Genomic DNA, 14,609 nt, shown 5'->3' with positions numbered 1-14,609 from the left:
TAGCGAGGTTGGGATACCCTCGAGACTCTAACCCGATCCTTCTATTTCGAGTCGAGGCCGTACTAGACGGCCCGGAACCTCGAAATTAGGCTTCCTAAGTCGCGTCCCCGAGGTCGAGTCGAGGCTAGGCTCGACCCGAGCACTCGAGAGCGGACTCCTTAGGTTGCTCTAGCCCTCTCCTCTTTGATCTTATTCCAATGGAGAGTGAATTATACATGCCCCATGGGGGGTATTTATAGCCTAGGGATTCATGACAAAAGACCATGGCCACCTTTAAGGAAAAGGAAAAGTGAGGGCAAAGTGGTAAACTCATCCCTACACCTTTCTTGGTCCCTACTCAAGCTCCTCTTCTCCTTTGACCATGGCATGAGAGGCTTGACTCGTTGATTTCTTTGACCGGCGCTTAGTTGGCATGGCTATGCATTGTTGGCAAATTGACCGGTCTTTGGGATTAGTTGACTCGGTCGTCGTCACGTAGGATTGCGGCCCAGCCCATATAAAGATTTTATTATATTACAACAAGTAAATAGTAAAGATAGAATTTGGAAGACGTGTCGTCACCACCAAGGCACCAACTGCGATGACCGGATATAAAACTTATTTTTGTCTATCTTTTATGGCTTTTGTTTATAGTGTTGGCCTATAATCTGCTACATCGATTTTTAAACATAAGATGTTCTAATTCTGTTCTAAGTCAAACTTTCTAAAGTTTGACCAAATTTATAGAAAAATATACTAGTCCGTAACATCTACATTCTCAAATAAGTACATTTCGAAGATATATATCACGACGGATTTAACAACGAATTTATGGCTGCAGATGTTGATGCACGGAGTACTATATTTTTATAAACTTGGTTAAACGTTTTTTAAGTTATAAGACAAAATTATAAATATTTTATATTTTGGTACTGACAGAGTAACTTTATTTATTTATTTCTTTCTTTCTTATTAATATCGTAGCGAAGTACTCCACTATGTTATTAACAAAGAAGTAAGTCCGTGTTTACACGGTGCGACCTCTGCGCAGAGCATCTTCTCCCGATTTCTCTGCAACCTCTCACTCCCGATACCTCTCACTGCCGATCCAGCGCCCACTCCAACCTCCGCCGTCGCCTCCGCCAGCAAGCCCACGCCACCTCTCCCACACCGCCGTCTGCCCGCGGAGAGGAGAGCACGGCCAGCCAAGCTCCAGCAACCGCCACCGACGCCTCCCCCAACGCCCGGATCGAGCCCCATCCTCCCCCGACAGCGCCCCCCGTCCGGATCGAGCAATTGGTCTTGCCGGCGGCGGGGTTGTTCTGGGAGTCGACGGGAGGCAAGCAGCAGAGGAGGGAGACTGGGAAGGAAAGAGGTACGTCGGCGGGTGGGAATGCTCGGGTGAGTTCGTTGATGGATGGGGAATCCCGATCTTGCGCGCAGGGATGGGGAAGCCCGAAGGCGATTTGGGGCGGGTTGAGACGGGGAAGAGCCCGTTTCTTGGGCATAGTCCTCAAGTAAAGCTATAGGGAACCCTTTCGGGCATCTCTTGAAGTTGCTCTCAGAAAAAAAAAATTTAGAAATAAATTGGGGGTTCCGTGCCCCTTGTTCAGTCCACCCCTGTAATGCTAGATAACCTAACTGGATGCTGTGTTGTGGTTCAGTTTGCATGGGATTTTTTCCCAAGCAGAGCAGCCGTTACCGATGATACAATCGCATGGGATTTTCCCAAGCAAAGGAGCCGTTACTGTTAACAATGCATGGGATTTTTTCCCAAGCAAAGGCGCCCTTGCTGGTGATACCCATGATTACTGCGCCTCAGTATGGGTTGTTACTTTTTTGGCAAGAAAGTATGGGTTGTTGCTATCAGCGATACAATTATAAGTTCTTGTTAGACTTTGCCAATTATGACCTAAATGAAAAACATGCCATTTAGGATATATACTTTCAAGATGGATAACTCTAATAAGCAACAAAGAGATCACATGCTTGAGTAACTGTCTGGTGTTGGCAACTAATTACTCCCTCCGTTCCATAATTCTTGTTGAAATATTACATGTATCTAGACACTTTTTAGGAATAGATACATCAATTTTTGGGCAAATTTGAGACAAGAATTATGGAACGGAGAAATAGAAGATTGGGCCCAAAGAAATAAAAATACACATGCGGCTGTAGCTCACCATATTCTGGTTATAGTGTTGAATAACGCAAGTTACGAAGGACAACCTGATCGAAACAAAGCATGTTTTGTAAATTTTTTAATCCCGCACTTGTCTTAACTCATAAGAAACTGCTAGTGACACATAGTATACTGAATTGAACCTAATTACTGTTTTCTTACAATACCTGTATATTTTTTACGACTTTGAGGTGAAGACAGTGCTAGCTGGAATCCTGATCCTTCTTCGATTTTCTTTTTCAGTGAATGGACTGTTATTATAATGTTCTATTGTCAGTCTGCCGTGGGAGTTGAGCTGTTATATGAGATCACGAGAAAAGCATGTGCATGTGCTCTCATTTAATTGGCACAATATAGTATTTGGTAAGTTTGGCTGACATTGTGGTGAGTATTTAGACGGTTAGACACACCACAAATTCTTCTACATTCGATATGCCATCATGGTGGGGGAAGTCTTCCTCAAAAGATGCAAAGAAAACTACCAAAGAGAACCTCATCGAAACATTTCATCGTTTCATAAGTCCAAATGAGCAAAAGGGAACCACAAAGTCAAAACGGGGTTTTAGACGTGGCAATGATACAGCTGTTGAAAAAGGCTGCCGATCTACCACAGTATCTCGTCCAACTTCGCCCTCAAAAGAAGTCTCTCGCTGTCAAAGCTTTTCAGCTGATAGGTTACATTCCCAACCACTTCCGGTTCCTGGGTTACGTCCTGCAGTAACACGCACCGTTTCTGACATCACTGAATCAAAGCCTATATTGGAAAAACGTGGCAAACCACCACTGCTTCTGCCACTTCCTAAACCTAGCAAGCCTCAGAAAAGGTCTGGAAATAGTGGACTTGTTTCAGAAATAGTGATTGCTTCAATCTCTAGCAACTGTTCTGCTGACAGTGATGATCGTGGAGATTCTCAGCTTCCAAGCCCGGTGGGAATTGATGCTGATAACACAACAAATGTTACTCCGAAGAGCAAGTCAAGGTATGCTCCTTATTGTCATGCATTATTTATGCGCCTCTTCGTTCAAACTTGCTCTTACATATATTTTAATCTGTATGAACCCTGAAGTATTGTGCGCAAAGACCGTCCTGGTGCTATTGCCACAAAGAATACAAAGGAGATGACGAAGACAGCTAATCAATTCCTCGGTAACCATATATTATCCACATCACCGAGAGGTATTGTAGCTGACAATCATCAATCCAATTTACTAAATCAACGGCCAGTAGTTTTGGAGAGTGCTCCCAATAGTTTGATGTCAAGCCCATCTAGAAGTCCAAGAAGAATATGCCCTGATCATATTCCAACTTCAGCCTTTTGGGCAGTGAAGCCTCATACAGATGTTACTTTCCTTGGCTCTGGACAGTGCTCCAGTCCAGGTTCAGGGCAAACATCTGGGCATAATTCGGTGGGTGGTGATATGCTTGCCCAGCTTTTTTGGCAGCCCAGCAAAGGTAGTCAAGAGTGTTCACCAATTCCTAGCCCAAGATTGACAAGTCCAGGTCCTAGTTCAAGGGTGCATAGCGGAAGTGTTTCTCCATTGCATACGAGGTCTGGAGTGATGGCACCTGAATCTCCAATAAGTCGGAATGATGGTGGGAAGAAGAAGCAAACCCACAGATTGCCCCTTCCACCACTGAGCATCTCTAATAGTTCATTTTTTCCAAACAAGTCCACGCCAGCTAGTCCTATTTCAGTTTCTCGTAGTCCTGGTAGAACAGAGAATCCACCATGTCCTGGATCAAGATGGAAGAAGGGCAAGCTGATTGGTCGCGGGACATTTGGCCATGTATATGTTGGCTTTAACAGGTATATGTTTCCCTACATATGGAACTTCAAAATTTTATGAACATAATTCTTGGGGATATACTTTAAGCATGTTTTGAGATTTTTCTTTAGATGCTTGCGTAAAATATAACTTGTTCTATTCTGGCTATCTTAACTTTCTGTAATTCTTTTCGTGCTGTATGGTATTTTATGATAAGTTTGGTTTGATTTCATATTATCTAAAATGCTCATACATTGTTTCTGTCACTGCAGAGCTATAGTAATATTTGTGTGACAAGTAGTGTAACAGTTTTGCTTTTTTTTTAATCAGTTTAAGACTAGGTAGCTAGAATGTTCGTACAAATCTATGGTATATCCACTGTTTCCACTAAGGAGCTAAACACTACTGAAAGCATTCAAATCATAACCATGTGTAACTTGCATTAAATCTGCGCGTTCTTTCTTTCCTAGCATTGATCAACATCCTTAGCATTGAGAAGTTATCGTATCTAGAGCAGCAGATGATATCGCTATATGTTTATGTAAAAAGTCACTGAGTTCTAGTTACCATATTGGCGTGTTAAAGCAAGACAAGTTAGTTTCTTTTTTGACTTATTGATAATAATTTCCCCAATTAAATAGTTTCTATTGCTTAAGTACTATATGCTGATCATTTTAATGTTCTCAAATTATGTACCAATATCCTCACAATTCTTCCCCCCTGTTTTGGTATCACCATCTGTATCAGTGATAGCGGTGAAATGTGTGCTATGAAAGAGGTTACACTATTCTTGGATGATTCTAAGTCAAAAGAAAGTGCAAAGCAGTTGGGGCAGGTATGATCTTTCAATTGTGCTTGCATGCTCACTCCTACAGTAGGGAAAAATAATCAGTTTGCTTATTGTTATTTTCCATTTATAAAATATATCATTTCTTCTATTTTTATTATCAGGAAATATCACTCTTGAGCCGCTTACAACATCCAAATATTGTACGATACTATGGATCAGAAACGGTATAAACTGTTGCGTTTAAATATTATTTACTTATACTTGTTTTTCTTTGCTTTCCAATTATACTGCTATCTTTCCATGTAAGTTCTGACCTGTAATTGGGCCATTATCATTTTTGTACTCTTCTCCCTTAAATGTGGCAAGAAAGTGCATGGTAGCTTCTAGGATCTCTGAAAGGGTTCTTATGCACCACTCTTTTAAAAAAAATATTTGGGCATGACAATATACATTATTGATGCGCCAAAGCAGGTTGATGACAAGCTCTATATATACTTGGAGTATGTGTCTGGTGGATCTATCCATAAACTTCTGCAAGAGTATGGACAGCTTGGTGAACCAGCAATGCGCAGCTATACTCAGCAGATACTTTCAGGCTTGGCTTATTTGCATGCTAAGAATACAGTCCATAGGTATTATTCAGTCTGTTCTGGTTGCATTGGGGCTGTATGTATCAGTGGAATCTGGTGTGTTCTTAAATCTTGCTTACACAATTTTCAGGGATATCAAAGGCGCAAACATACTAGTGGATCCTAGTGGTCGTGTTAAGCTTGCAGACTTTGGAATGGCTAAACATGTAAGTTTTCTGGTTGCTTCACTTCCTTTTAGAAGAATCTGCTCAGATCACATTTTCTAGAAGTAATTTAACCCATTGGGCTTTTCTGAGGAAAAACCAATGTATCATCCTTGCATTCCATTCCTTTTCAGTGATCTGCATTTGTGATCATACATTTCCATAACCACTTGCTTTAAATCAACATGTCATGTTTGCTGTCCTTGTCAGCATCTGTATATCAACTTGTTCTTGTAGGCCGTGGTCAGTGGTTCTGGTGCTGTAAGCATGCTACATTAAGTTGTTAACTGCTGATGCTAGGGGTTCTAACCTCTCTCTGGCCTATTAACGTTGAGCTTTTTGATCTTAAAAGATGATAAATGTATTTACTCGTTGTATTGTATTAATCGTGTCTTCCATTTACTATTTTGGGTCCTTTTCTCAGATCAATGGGCATCAATGTCCTTTCTCATTTAAGGGTAGTCCATACTGGATGGCTCCAGAGGTATTGTTGAAAATCTTATGCTCCTCCTTCACTTTGTATATTTTCGTTTCAGGTGTATCTTGTTGTTTTTCTGTTAACTGCAAACTTACATGTAACATGCATGTAGGTTATAAAAAGTTCAAATGGTGGATGCAACCTTGCGGTTGACATATGGAGTTTAGGATGCACAGTCCTGGAGATGGCTACATCAAAACCACCATGGAGTCAGTACGAAGGGGTCAGTATTTGACCGCATAATTTTTCTATTTTATAAAATGGCTTGTTTAGTCCTCTTTCCTTACTTAGTACCCAGTACCCACTGCAGCAAGTTGACTATCTCAAATTGTTAGTGTTTTCTAACTTATCTCACAGAACAAACTCTTCATGCTAAGCATGCTTTTAAACTTCACAAGTAACTTTCTAGTCCATTAAAAAGATAGTGCCATTCAGCTTAAGATTGGCTTGTCCGGTTCCTGCTATTTGTTCGAGGACAGGTATGGAGTTTCTTGAATTTGATAGGGTACTGGAGATCCTTCTCTTTTTCAGTTTGTACTTATGTACATAATGTCACTAAAATAACCTCTCTCAAATAAACTATGAAGTACTTATGTACTGTGATCAGGTGTTAGTATGTAAAGCCATTGTTCTGTACATATTGTCTGGGTTTCACCAACCTTCTGCAGAGAACAGCCTATTTTCTGCCCTGGTGCTGGTTACATTAGAATCAAAACCAGAAAAAATTGAGAGAAGTGCTTCTGTGCTTTCCTGATTTATTTATTTTGTGCAATTTGTAAAGCAAATGAAAGGCTGTGATTAAGGGAACAAATCCTCTGTCTCTGATTGTCCAGATACGTAACACCTATTTGGGTACCCTAAAACCCACTAGTCCAGCCCGTTGTACCCAGTTAGTTGCACACGCCCATTTCTCTCCTCTTCTTTCTCCATGGTGGATTCTCCACTTGCCGTCTTCCTCTCATCTCCGCGCCCTATGGCAAGCTTTTCCGCTCGTGGAATCTAGGGTTTTGGGCTTGTTGACGCAGAGCACCAGCCAGGATGACATCCCCAGGATTCGGTGGTGGTCGCCTGGATCTGGATGTGGGCGGCGGCACCGCCTGGGCGAGGTTGTGGGCGGGGGCAGCAAGCCTGCTTGGCGGCAAACAATCTAGCCTTCACCCCGGCAGCGGGACAGTTGGACGGAGAGTTGGGCAGCTGCGGAATAACGGGAGGCTTTTGCGCGCGTGCGTGAACTACTCCAGAGAAAATCGTGGGGGAAAGAAACGGTCGGGCGTGTGGGTAGCCTGGACTTGGATATGGGCTGGATCTCCAGCCCTTAAGGTTATGTACAGACACTGCTTCGGGATTCGTGCAAAAAAAGTTTTGGGAAAGCACAGAAGCACTTGCCAAAAATTGATGGCTGCAGACTGCTTCCTTGCTGAAACCTAGCAGTTAGAGCGGACAGAAATGGACCAGCTACCAGTTTCTGGAATGCTGATACTAGGCATGTTAGAAGCGTTCACTCTTGAGAGTATTATGCTACATAACTCCTTAAACTTGGAGCATAGAACAAAAGATGCTGAAAAAACTGGGCTGTTACACACATTTATGTCTACATCAAATTAATGGACATGGCACCTTTATTTCCTGAGTTGTTTAAAAACTTATAACTTTCTTCACATAGACGCTCCAAAACTCATTTAGCTTTATGAAATTTATTAAATCATTGAGATGCTAAGGCTTCTTTGGCTGGTAACTAGAACTCAAGTAATCATCAGATATTTCTCACCTACAGATTGCTGCAATGTTCAAGATTGGAAATAGCAAGGAACTTCCACCAATACCAGATCACCTCTCGGAGCAGGGCAAGGACTTCATTAGGAAGTGTCTGCAACGTGATCCTTCTCAACGTCCCACAGCAATGGAGCTTTTGCAACACCCGTTCATACAAAATAGAGTCCCACTTGAGAAATCTGTTATTTCTGATCCATTGGAACATTTGGCTGTGATATCTTGTAGACCGAATTCCAAGGTACCTCCTGAATACTGCCGTTGCATCTTGCATATCGTGGATGGCCGAATGTCTTTTTCTGTCATTCTGGTTTGCTTACTTTGCTGTGCTTTCTTTGATCTTTTAGGTGGCTGGGCATACAAGAAATATCTCCTCATTGGGATTGGAGGGTCAGACCATCTACCAGAGAAGGGGCGCAAAGTTCTCTTCAAAACACAGGTACATCATTTCTCATTTTGCCTTTTCAATTTAGAAGCATATTCCGTCAATATGTCAAAAGTCCAAATGTTATTGCAGTAAGCCAATACCCAAGAAATTAGGCATTAGCTATGGAGAGTTGTAGACTAGCCTTCTTAGTCAGAATTTTTTGTGCCACTGGTCACGCAGAGGCCAGATATCCTGCAGTTTTGTACTGCTGGTTTCCTACAAAAGCGTTAGGTGGCAGGGTGGTGGTAGCACCTAGTTGTCGACTAGTCAGGCCAAGAGGTCACCTAAGGGCATCTCCAGTAGTTGTAAGATAATTTTGGGAAACTTGCCAATTGCCATGTAGGATTGTTTGATGACATGGAAGAGAATAAATGAAGAGTAAAGAGAAAGGTTGTATGTACTTAACCAACAACTATGCACAAGCTCCAAGGTGGGATGAGAGAGCTAAACTTATACTCTCTTACCTCCTATCGGACAACTTAGACACAATCTATTAGAGTAGTTGTATGATGGGTTGTTTGTTGATGACATGGACACTCTTACACATAAAATTAACATACAAGCTATTGGAGATGCCCTAAGTGTCCTGGACAGGCGAGACGAGAGTGACTGGGTTCCCACCTCTTAGTGCAGTGTCTATGCTAATCTCGTTTGTACCAGGAAGTGGATTTCTAGTGAACGTTATTTGTATCTTTTCACATCTTAATAGTTAATTGTTCTTTACTTTGCAGCGACATCCATATAAGGAGCAATATATCATGTCCAGTTTCTCCATGTGGAAGTCCTCTGCTAAGGTCAAGGTCTCCTCAACATACAAATGGCAGAATGTCACCCTCTCCAATTTCGAGCCCTAGAGCTACTTCAGGCACTTCCACTCCCCTGTCTGGTGGGAATGGGGCTATTCCTTTTAATCATTTAAAGCAACCAACCTACAGCAATGAAGGATTTGCAATCGCATCAAGAGGCCCGGACGATCATTTCCCCAGCCGGCCTACAGATCCTATCCTTGGGCAATATGTTCGAGTACATCAGGTCTCACAGGGGCTTCAGGATAGGGTAGTATCTGAAGCTGACATTCTGAGCCCCCAATTTGGAAAGAGGCTCGAAAATGTTTTTGATTTGCGTGATAGACTGTCACCTTCTGAACATTTCAATCGCCATGCCTTTGTGGATCATGTGAAGTCAAATCCTTCACTAGACTTCACATCTGGTTCTCCACACCTTGGACTCAGGCATGATAACTAAATTTTAAGGCCAAGTGGTATTTTTTGGAGCTTGGTAAGGTAACTGAGTGGTGTTCTGCTACTTTGGCCGTTCAGTAACTGGAATTGTATGATAGTATGACCGTATGAGAATTATCATTAATTTATTTTGAAGCTAACAGTTAATGATGGATGGGTTCTTCGTTGTCATCCACACAAATAGACAAAGGTATGCCCCTGTCACAACCTCATAATTTTCAGTTGATTATCTGCATTGAATTACATGAAGTCAGGATCATTTGCAGTCATTGTTTGTACACATTTACTATTACTCACTACTAAATTCACAACTAATTTTATTACCATGCTAGTTGCTTAGTGAACATGGCTCAAAATGTTATACTGAGCTTGGTGGGCTTGTTGCAGAAATATAGAACTAGATTTTTGTTGCATGAAGACATAAAAAAACCTAATTTCATGTCTGTTTGATGGCAGTCCTACATAAAAAACGAATTTCATCTCTAATATTTATATAAGATGGCAATTCTACCTCTTGATAAATTCTGAAGCTTTGCACTTGTTAGTCGCGGTAGTAGGGGTATGTAATCTATCTCATGTGCAGCACTCACTTTGTGAGCTGCAAATCCATATTTGAACCTTTGATTGTGAAACATTATACTTATTTTCATGGCACTTGAAGCTTGTGTCGACCATAGTTCTTACTGAAATTTCTCTGTAAAAGCAGACCGTCCATACCTGTCAGGCAGAACAAGGCGTTGCATACTACAACTGGCGTGCTAACAGGTGTCAAATGACAGGACTGTATACTAGATACCCTACAGACTGAAGGACCCAGCCAGAGTAGTAGTTCGCCACCTGTATACTCACTCTCTTGCCATTATATGTAACCTTTCCTTGGCGTCCTGATGCCAATGTACAGAAGGAATCTCAAGAGCCAAGATTTTTGCACAGCAGAAACAGTTGAGCCATTCAGTACCGCATTTTTTAACAGCTACACATCTCACCCGTGGTTGAAGCTACTGCTGCAAGTTACCTGCATGCTGGAAGTACTTCGCAGCAGCGCCCCCTGCCGATGAGCCAACTCATTCACTGTACCAGTTACCCTGGAAATCTATACAAAGAATCTGATCCCTGATTAAATTAGCTTGCTCCATATGTATAATTTTTCAGATCTGCCACCCACGTTGTCCATAATTTCATATTGAACCCGTATATAAACCTTCTCTGCTTAACTGCTGGTAGTTATATTCATGCAAGCAGCAAGTTACAGGCTATGCGTTATGCACATGTTTTTGTGCAAGCTGTTTTTTTACTATTATTAAAGAGAGTGACCTCTCCGATTTCATCAAAAGAAACCATATGTGATACTCACTCCGTTCCATAATTCTTGTCTCAAATTTGTTAAAAAAAATGGATGTATCTATTCCTAAAAGACGTCTAGATACATGTAAGATTTTGACAAGAATTAGGGAACGGAGGGAATATGTCTTTAACACAAGCTTAAAACATTACAGACTTTGCACCCAGATTTTGTGCAAGCTGGTGCCCCTGATATGAAGATCTATTTAAAGTTACTCATGCATCAGCCCTGTGTTTTGGGCAAGATGGCCCCTGCGAATTTTTTTTGTTTTTGCGGTGGCATTACCGGATTTGGCAGTTAGCCTTGTGTCTGCCTTCCTTCCACCTGCGGAAGCCTTGCCTCCCAATGATATCTACCCACTTGTTGACCGGCTGAGCCCCTTCGGAGGCTGGCATGCTCTTGTCAGGGTTCGTAAAACGGCTGGGGACAACGGTTGTTTTCACCTGTGCGATCGTTCCAGGCTTGCGTTTTGCTTGCATTACTTTCTTGCCCTTCGTGTATTGCCAGTTGCGCCGATTGGCAAACCGCGGTAAAAAGAGTTTCCAGCTAGGCAGGACCGCAGGACGCCGGAACAAACAATCTGCACGGCATGTGCCACTGCCACGGTGTAGAGCTTGTATCGTTGCGCTAGGACCAGAGCGGCAGAGGATCATACACCCACGCCGCGAGCCGCTACTACTTGCCAATGGAGGTAGCTCCGCTCATCATTGTCCTTTACCCCATCACCACTGAGACCTGACGTGTCATCCCGAAGAAATCGCTTCCGGCACGGCCTGACGACAGGCACAGGCAACAGCTCAAAGAAATATGAACTCATCGGTGGCGAATTGCAGAAAGATAGCAGCTGAACTGAAGTCTGACGACGGGATGGTAACTTAATTTGCACAATAACGGCAGCACACACAGTTGAGTACTGAGATTACAAGTCTGGGTTCTCGGGTGAAAGACAAGAGCAAAGTACATCATCAAACTTTGGAATTGGAATTGAAATCGGGAGTCCCAAGGTAACAACATAGTAGGCACGGGAAACGGCCGCCCCATCATCAGAAAGCAGCAAGCTTAGGACTTGGTCTTGAACGGGATTGCTCTGATGACCACCTGGTGGTAGACGGCTGCCAGGGCGGCGCCGATGAAGGGGCCGACCCAGAAGATCCACTGCAAAAGCGAAGATTGGAGGGGCGGGTTAGCAATTGTACAACAGACAATTAAAGCAAAATCATAGGGGAATTATATATAATGAAGGTTTAGGATGAAGAAATATAATGGAAGGTGGTGGTTGCCTGCTACACTGAAGCAAGTCTTTGAGCATTTTTCTTCATATGAGGGTAGACTTTTCATAGTTAAATAACTAGAATGACATCCCATCAGGCATCAGCTACAACTACAGCTGCTTAATTATTGCTGCTACTTGTCTGCTGCCACTTATTTTCTTTTTCTTTTTTACATGGAGACACCACAATTTACATCAGTCCATCAGGTTAAACTTCCCAATTTCACATCAGGCCTTAAAGGAAGCAGCTATGCCGGAACAGCTGTGTGTCTGTATCAATTTTAAGCTACTGCAACGATTACTGCAAAAACGGTTCCTTTTGCTTTTGAGAAAGAAAGAAAAACGGTTCCTTTTTGTTTCAGGTCAGGAGGAAAAAGGGGGTTTGGTTTCAGTTTCAGTTCACTCACGTGGTCTGCCCAGTTGTGCGACTTGTTGTAGATGATGGCAGCGCCAAGGCTCCTCGCCGGGTTGATGCCGGTGCCGGTGATGGGGATGGTGGCAAGGTGGACCAGGAACACCGCGAACCCAATTGGCAGTGGGGCAAGGATCTGTTTGAACAATCAGAACTCATGAAGCACGGCAGGAAAATGAAACCACATGTTACTCGAACAAGGAGGAGCACTTACGGGAACATGGGAGTCCCTGGCGTTCCTCTTGGCGTCGGTGGCGGAGAAGACGGTGTAGACGAGGACGAAGGTGCCGACGATCTCGGCGCCGAGGCCATCGCCCTTGGTGTAGCCGGCAGCGACGGCGTTGGCGCCGCCTCCGCTGCTCATGTACAGCCCCGACTGGAACCCCTTGACGACGCCGGCGCCGCAGATGGCGCCGAGGCACTGCATCACGATGTAGAACACGGCCCTGGTCAGCGACAGCTTCCTCGCCAGGAACAGCCCGAAGGTCACCGCCGGGTTGATGTGCCCTCCTGCAGTCGCCACACGCCCCTTTGCAGTTAGCACACAACAAGAAAAACAAAGCAAAACAGAGGAAGAACTGCCAAGAATCGAAGCAGAGGGAGGAGGAAGAGTGGGGGTACCGGAGATGCCGGCGGTGCAGTAGACGAGGGCGAAGATCATGCCGCCGAAGGACCAGGCTATGCCCTGGATGCCGACGGTGGCGCACTTGGAGGGGGAATTGTTGACGCCCATGACGGTGAGGATGGTGACGTAGAGGAAGAGGAAGGTGGCCATGAACTCGGCGATGCCGGCGCGGTAGAAGGACCACGACTTGAGCTCGCCGGGCTCGAACAGCGGCGCGGGCGGAGGCTCCTTGTAGTCCTTGTCCTCTGACCCCTGCGCGGCCGTGCCGATGGGCTGCCGCTCAGAAAACTTGTTCGCGCCCAGGCGGACATCCTCCTCCTTGCCTTCCATTTCCTAGGCTGCCGAAACTGGCTACTCTAGCTTGAGCTGCTGGGATGAAATGGGATATGGCTTCTGTGTGCGTCTGTGAGGGCTGCACTGGGAGTGAAGAGTCTTATAGGGGCAAGCAAACGAGCAATGGCAAGGCAGCCAGAGCCAGCTAGACTGGAGAAACGGACGGAGGCGGTTCTGGAAGGAGCTGAGGACGAAAGGTGACGAGGACGGGGGTGGGGTGGTCCGGACGGTGACAGGGAGGAGGAGCGGGTCCGTTTCTGTTGTCTTGCCTTGCGTTGGTGTTTATCTGCGTTATCTGCTTGTGTTTAACGTTTGGACCCAACAGTTTTTAAAGTTCAGAAGTTAATACCACTGCTGCATCAGTTTTTTTAACTTCAGAAAATTGCACTACTGCAACTGCTGCCATTATCAATCAATGACTTTGCAATTATTGCGCGAACTATTGCATCTGAGAACATGTATACATCATCGTCCTTGAACCGTAACCTAATTAACGATTCTCGTGTTGCTTTCGCTAATCACGGTTCAAGCTGCTGATAGGCCGGCATCTCATCGTTTGTGGCTGCGGTGTCGACGTTGTTTCAGTAAACTTTGAGCTGAATTTTCTTGTGAAGTGATGATAACCCTGACCCTCAGCGAAAGAATGATGAGCGATAACTATTCCATCTGGGTTCCTCAAAATAACTATTCCATCTGGCCCCTTTGTCGAAAAGCTCCAAATGCACGATAAGATGATGTATGAGGTCCGCTTGTACACCCCTTGTTTGAAAAGGTTGCCTTTTTGCATGCATAATGTTGAACCTGCAGCTTAGAAAGGAGGGGAGAATTAATTCTATCGTGTCACGTATATCCCAGAATTGTCATCTTGGATTTCGATGGCCAGCTACGGGACGAAACATGCAATTTTGCGTCGTGTGTTGTGTACTCATCGTCGTCTGAAAACCCCAGCCTTTGTCTCGTTTCCTCGTTTTTATCGCGATTCTCCTGCCCCGTCACCGTCACAGCCCCGATTTCTGTTCTCGTATTAATGCCTCCTTTCTACTCTTTCCCTGTCTGCCCGATTTCCGGTTCTTTTCAACAGCAGCAGCGGCGATGTACGTATAGTTGCTGCCGCACGCCGCAGCACGGCGTCCCATCATACCCCTATCTCGATCTCTCTCGCCAACGGTCGGCCGAACTGGCCGTATCTTCTCGTATCTC

General features: G+C 44.2%; 2 protein-coding genes across 3 annotated transcripts; one reads left to right on the top strand and one right to left on the bottom strand.

The window, feature by feature from the left end:
* Positions 1-992: 992 nt before the first annotated feature.
* On the top strand, positions 993-10,727 carry LOC100844738 (mitogen-activated protein kinase kinase kinase YODA). 2 transcript variants are annotated; one of them, XM_003580265.3, is made up of 13 exons: positions 993-1,354; positions 2,405-3,141; positions 3,229-3,969; positions 4,676-4,763; positions 4,880-4,942; positions 5,190-5,350; positions 5,439-5,514; positions 5,936-5,995; positions 6,102-6,212; positions 7,764-8,000; positions 8,107-8,198; positions 8,918-9,617; positions 10,134-10,727. In XM_003580265.3, exons 2-12 carry the CDS (start codon positions 2,594-2,596, stop codon positions 9,429-9,431), a joined length of 2,691 nt encoding a protein of 896 aa, XP_003580313.1. In that variant the 5' UTR covers positions 993-1,354; positions 2,405-2,593; the 3' UTR covers positions 9,432-9,617; positions 10,134-10,727. The 2 variants fall into 2 exon arrangements, with proteins under 2 accessions (XP_003580313.1, XP_010240238.1); XM_010241936.2 differs by having other exon boundaries at positions 10,131-10,727.
* An 887-nt stretch (positions 10,728-11,614) lies between these two features.
* LOC100844431 (probable aquaporin PIP1-2) lies at positions 11,615-13,705 on the bottom strand. The gene is made up of 4 exons (XM_010241935.3): positions 13,073-13,705; positions 12,666-12,961; positions 12,447-12,587; positions 11,615-11,924 (listed from the first exon to the last, which is right to left on the bottom strand). Exons 1-4 carry the CDS (start codon positions 13,404-13,406, stop codon positions 11,829-11,831), a joined length of 867 nt encoding a protein of 288 aa, XP_010240237.1. The 5' UTR covers positions 13,407-13,705; the 3' UTR covers positions 11,615-11,828.
* Between the last annotated feature and the right edge of the window lie 904 nt (positions 13,706-14,609).

Source organism: Brachypodium distachyon, chromosome 5 (genome assembly GCF_000005505.3).
Source record: "Brachypodium distachyon strain Bd21 chromosome 5, Brachypodium_distachyon_v3.0, whole genome shotgun sequence".
Lineage (NCBI taxonomy): Eukaryota > Viridiplantae > Streptophyta > Magnoliopsida > Poales > Poaceae > Brachypodium > Brachypodium distachyon.
Note: the sequence above shows the minus strand (reverse complement) of the source record. Positions and strands in the feature narration are given on the sequence as shown.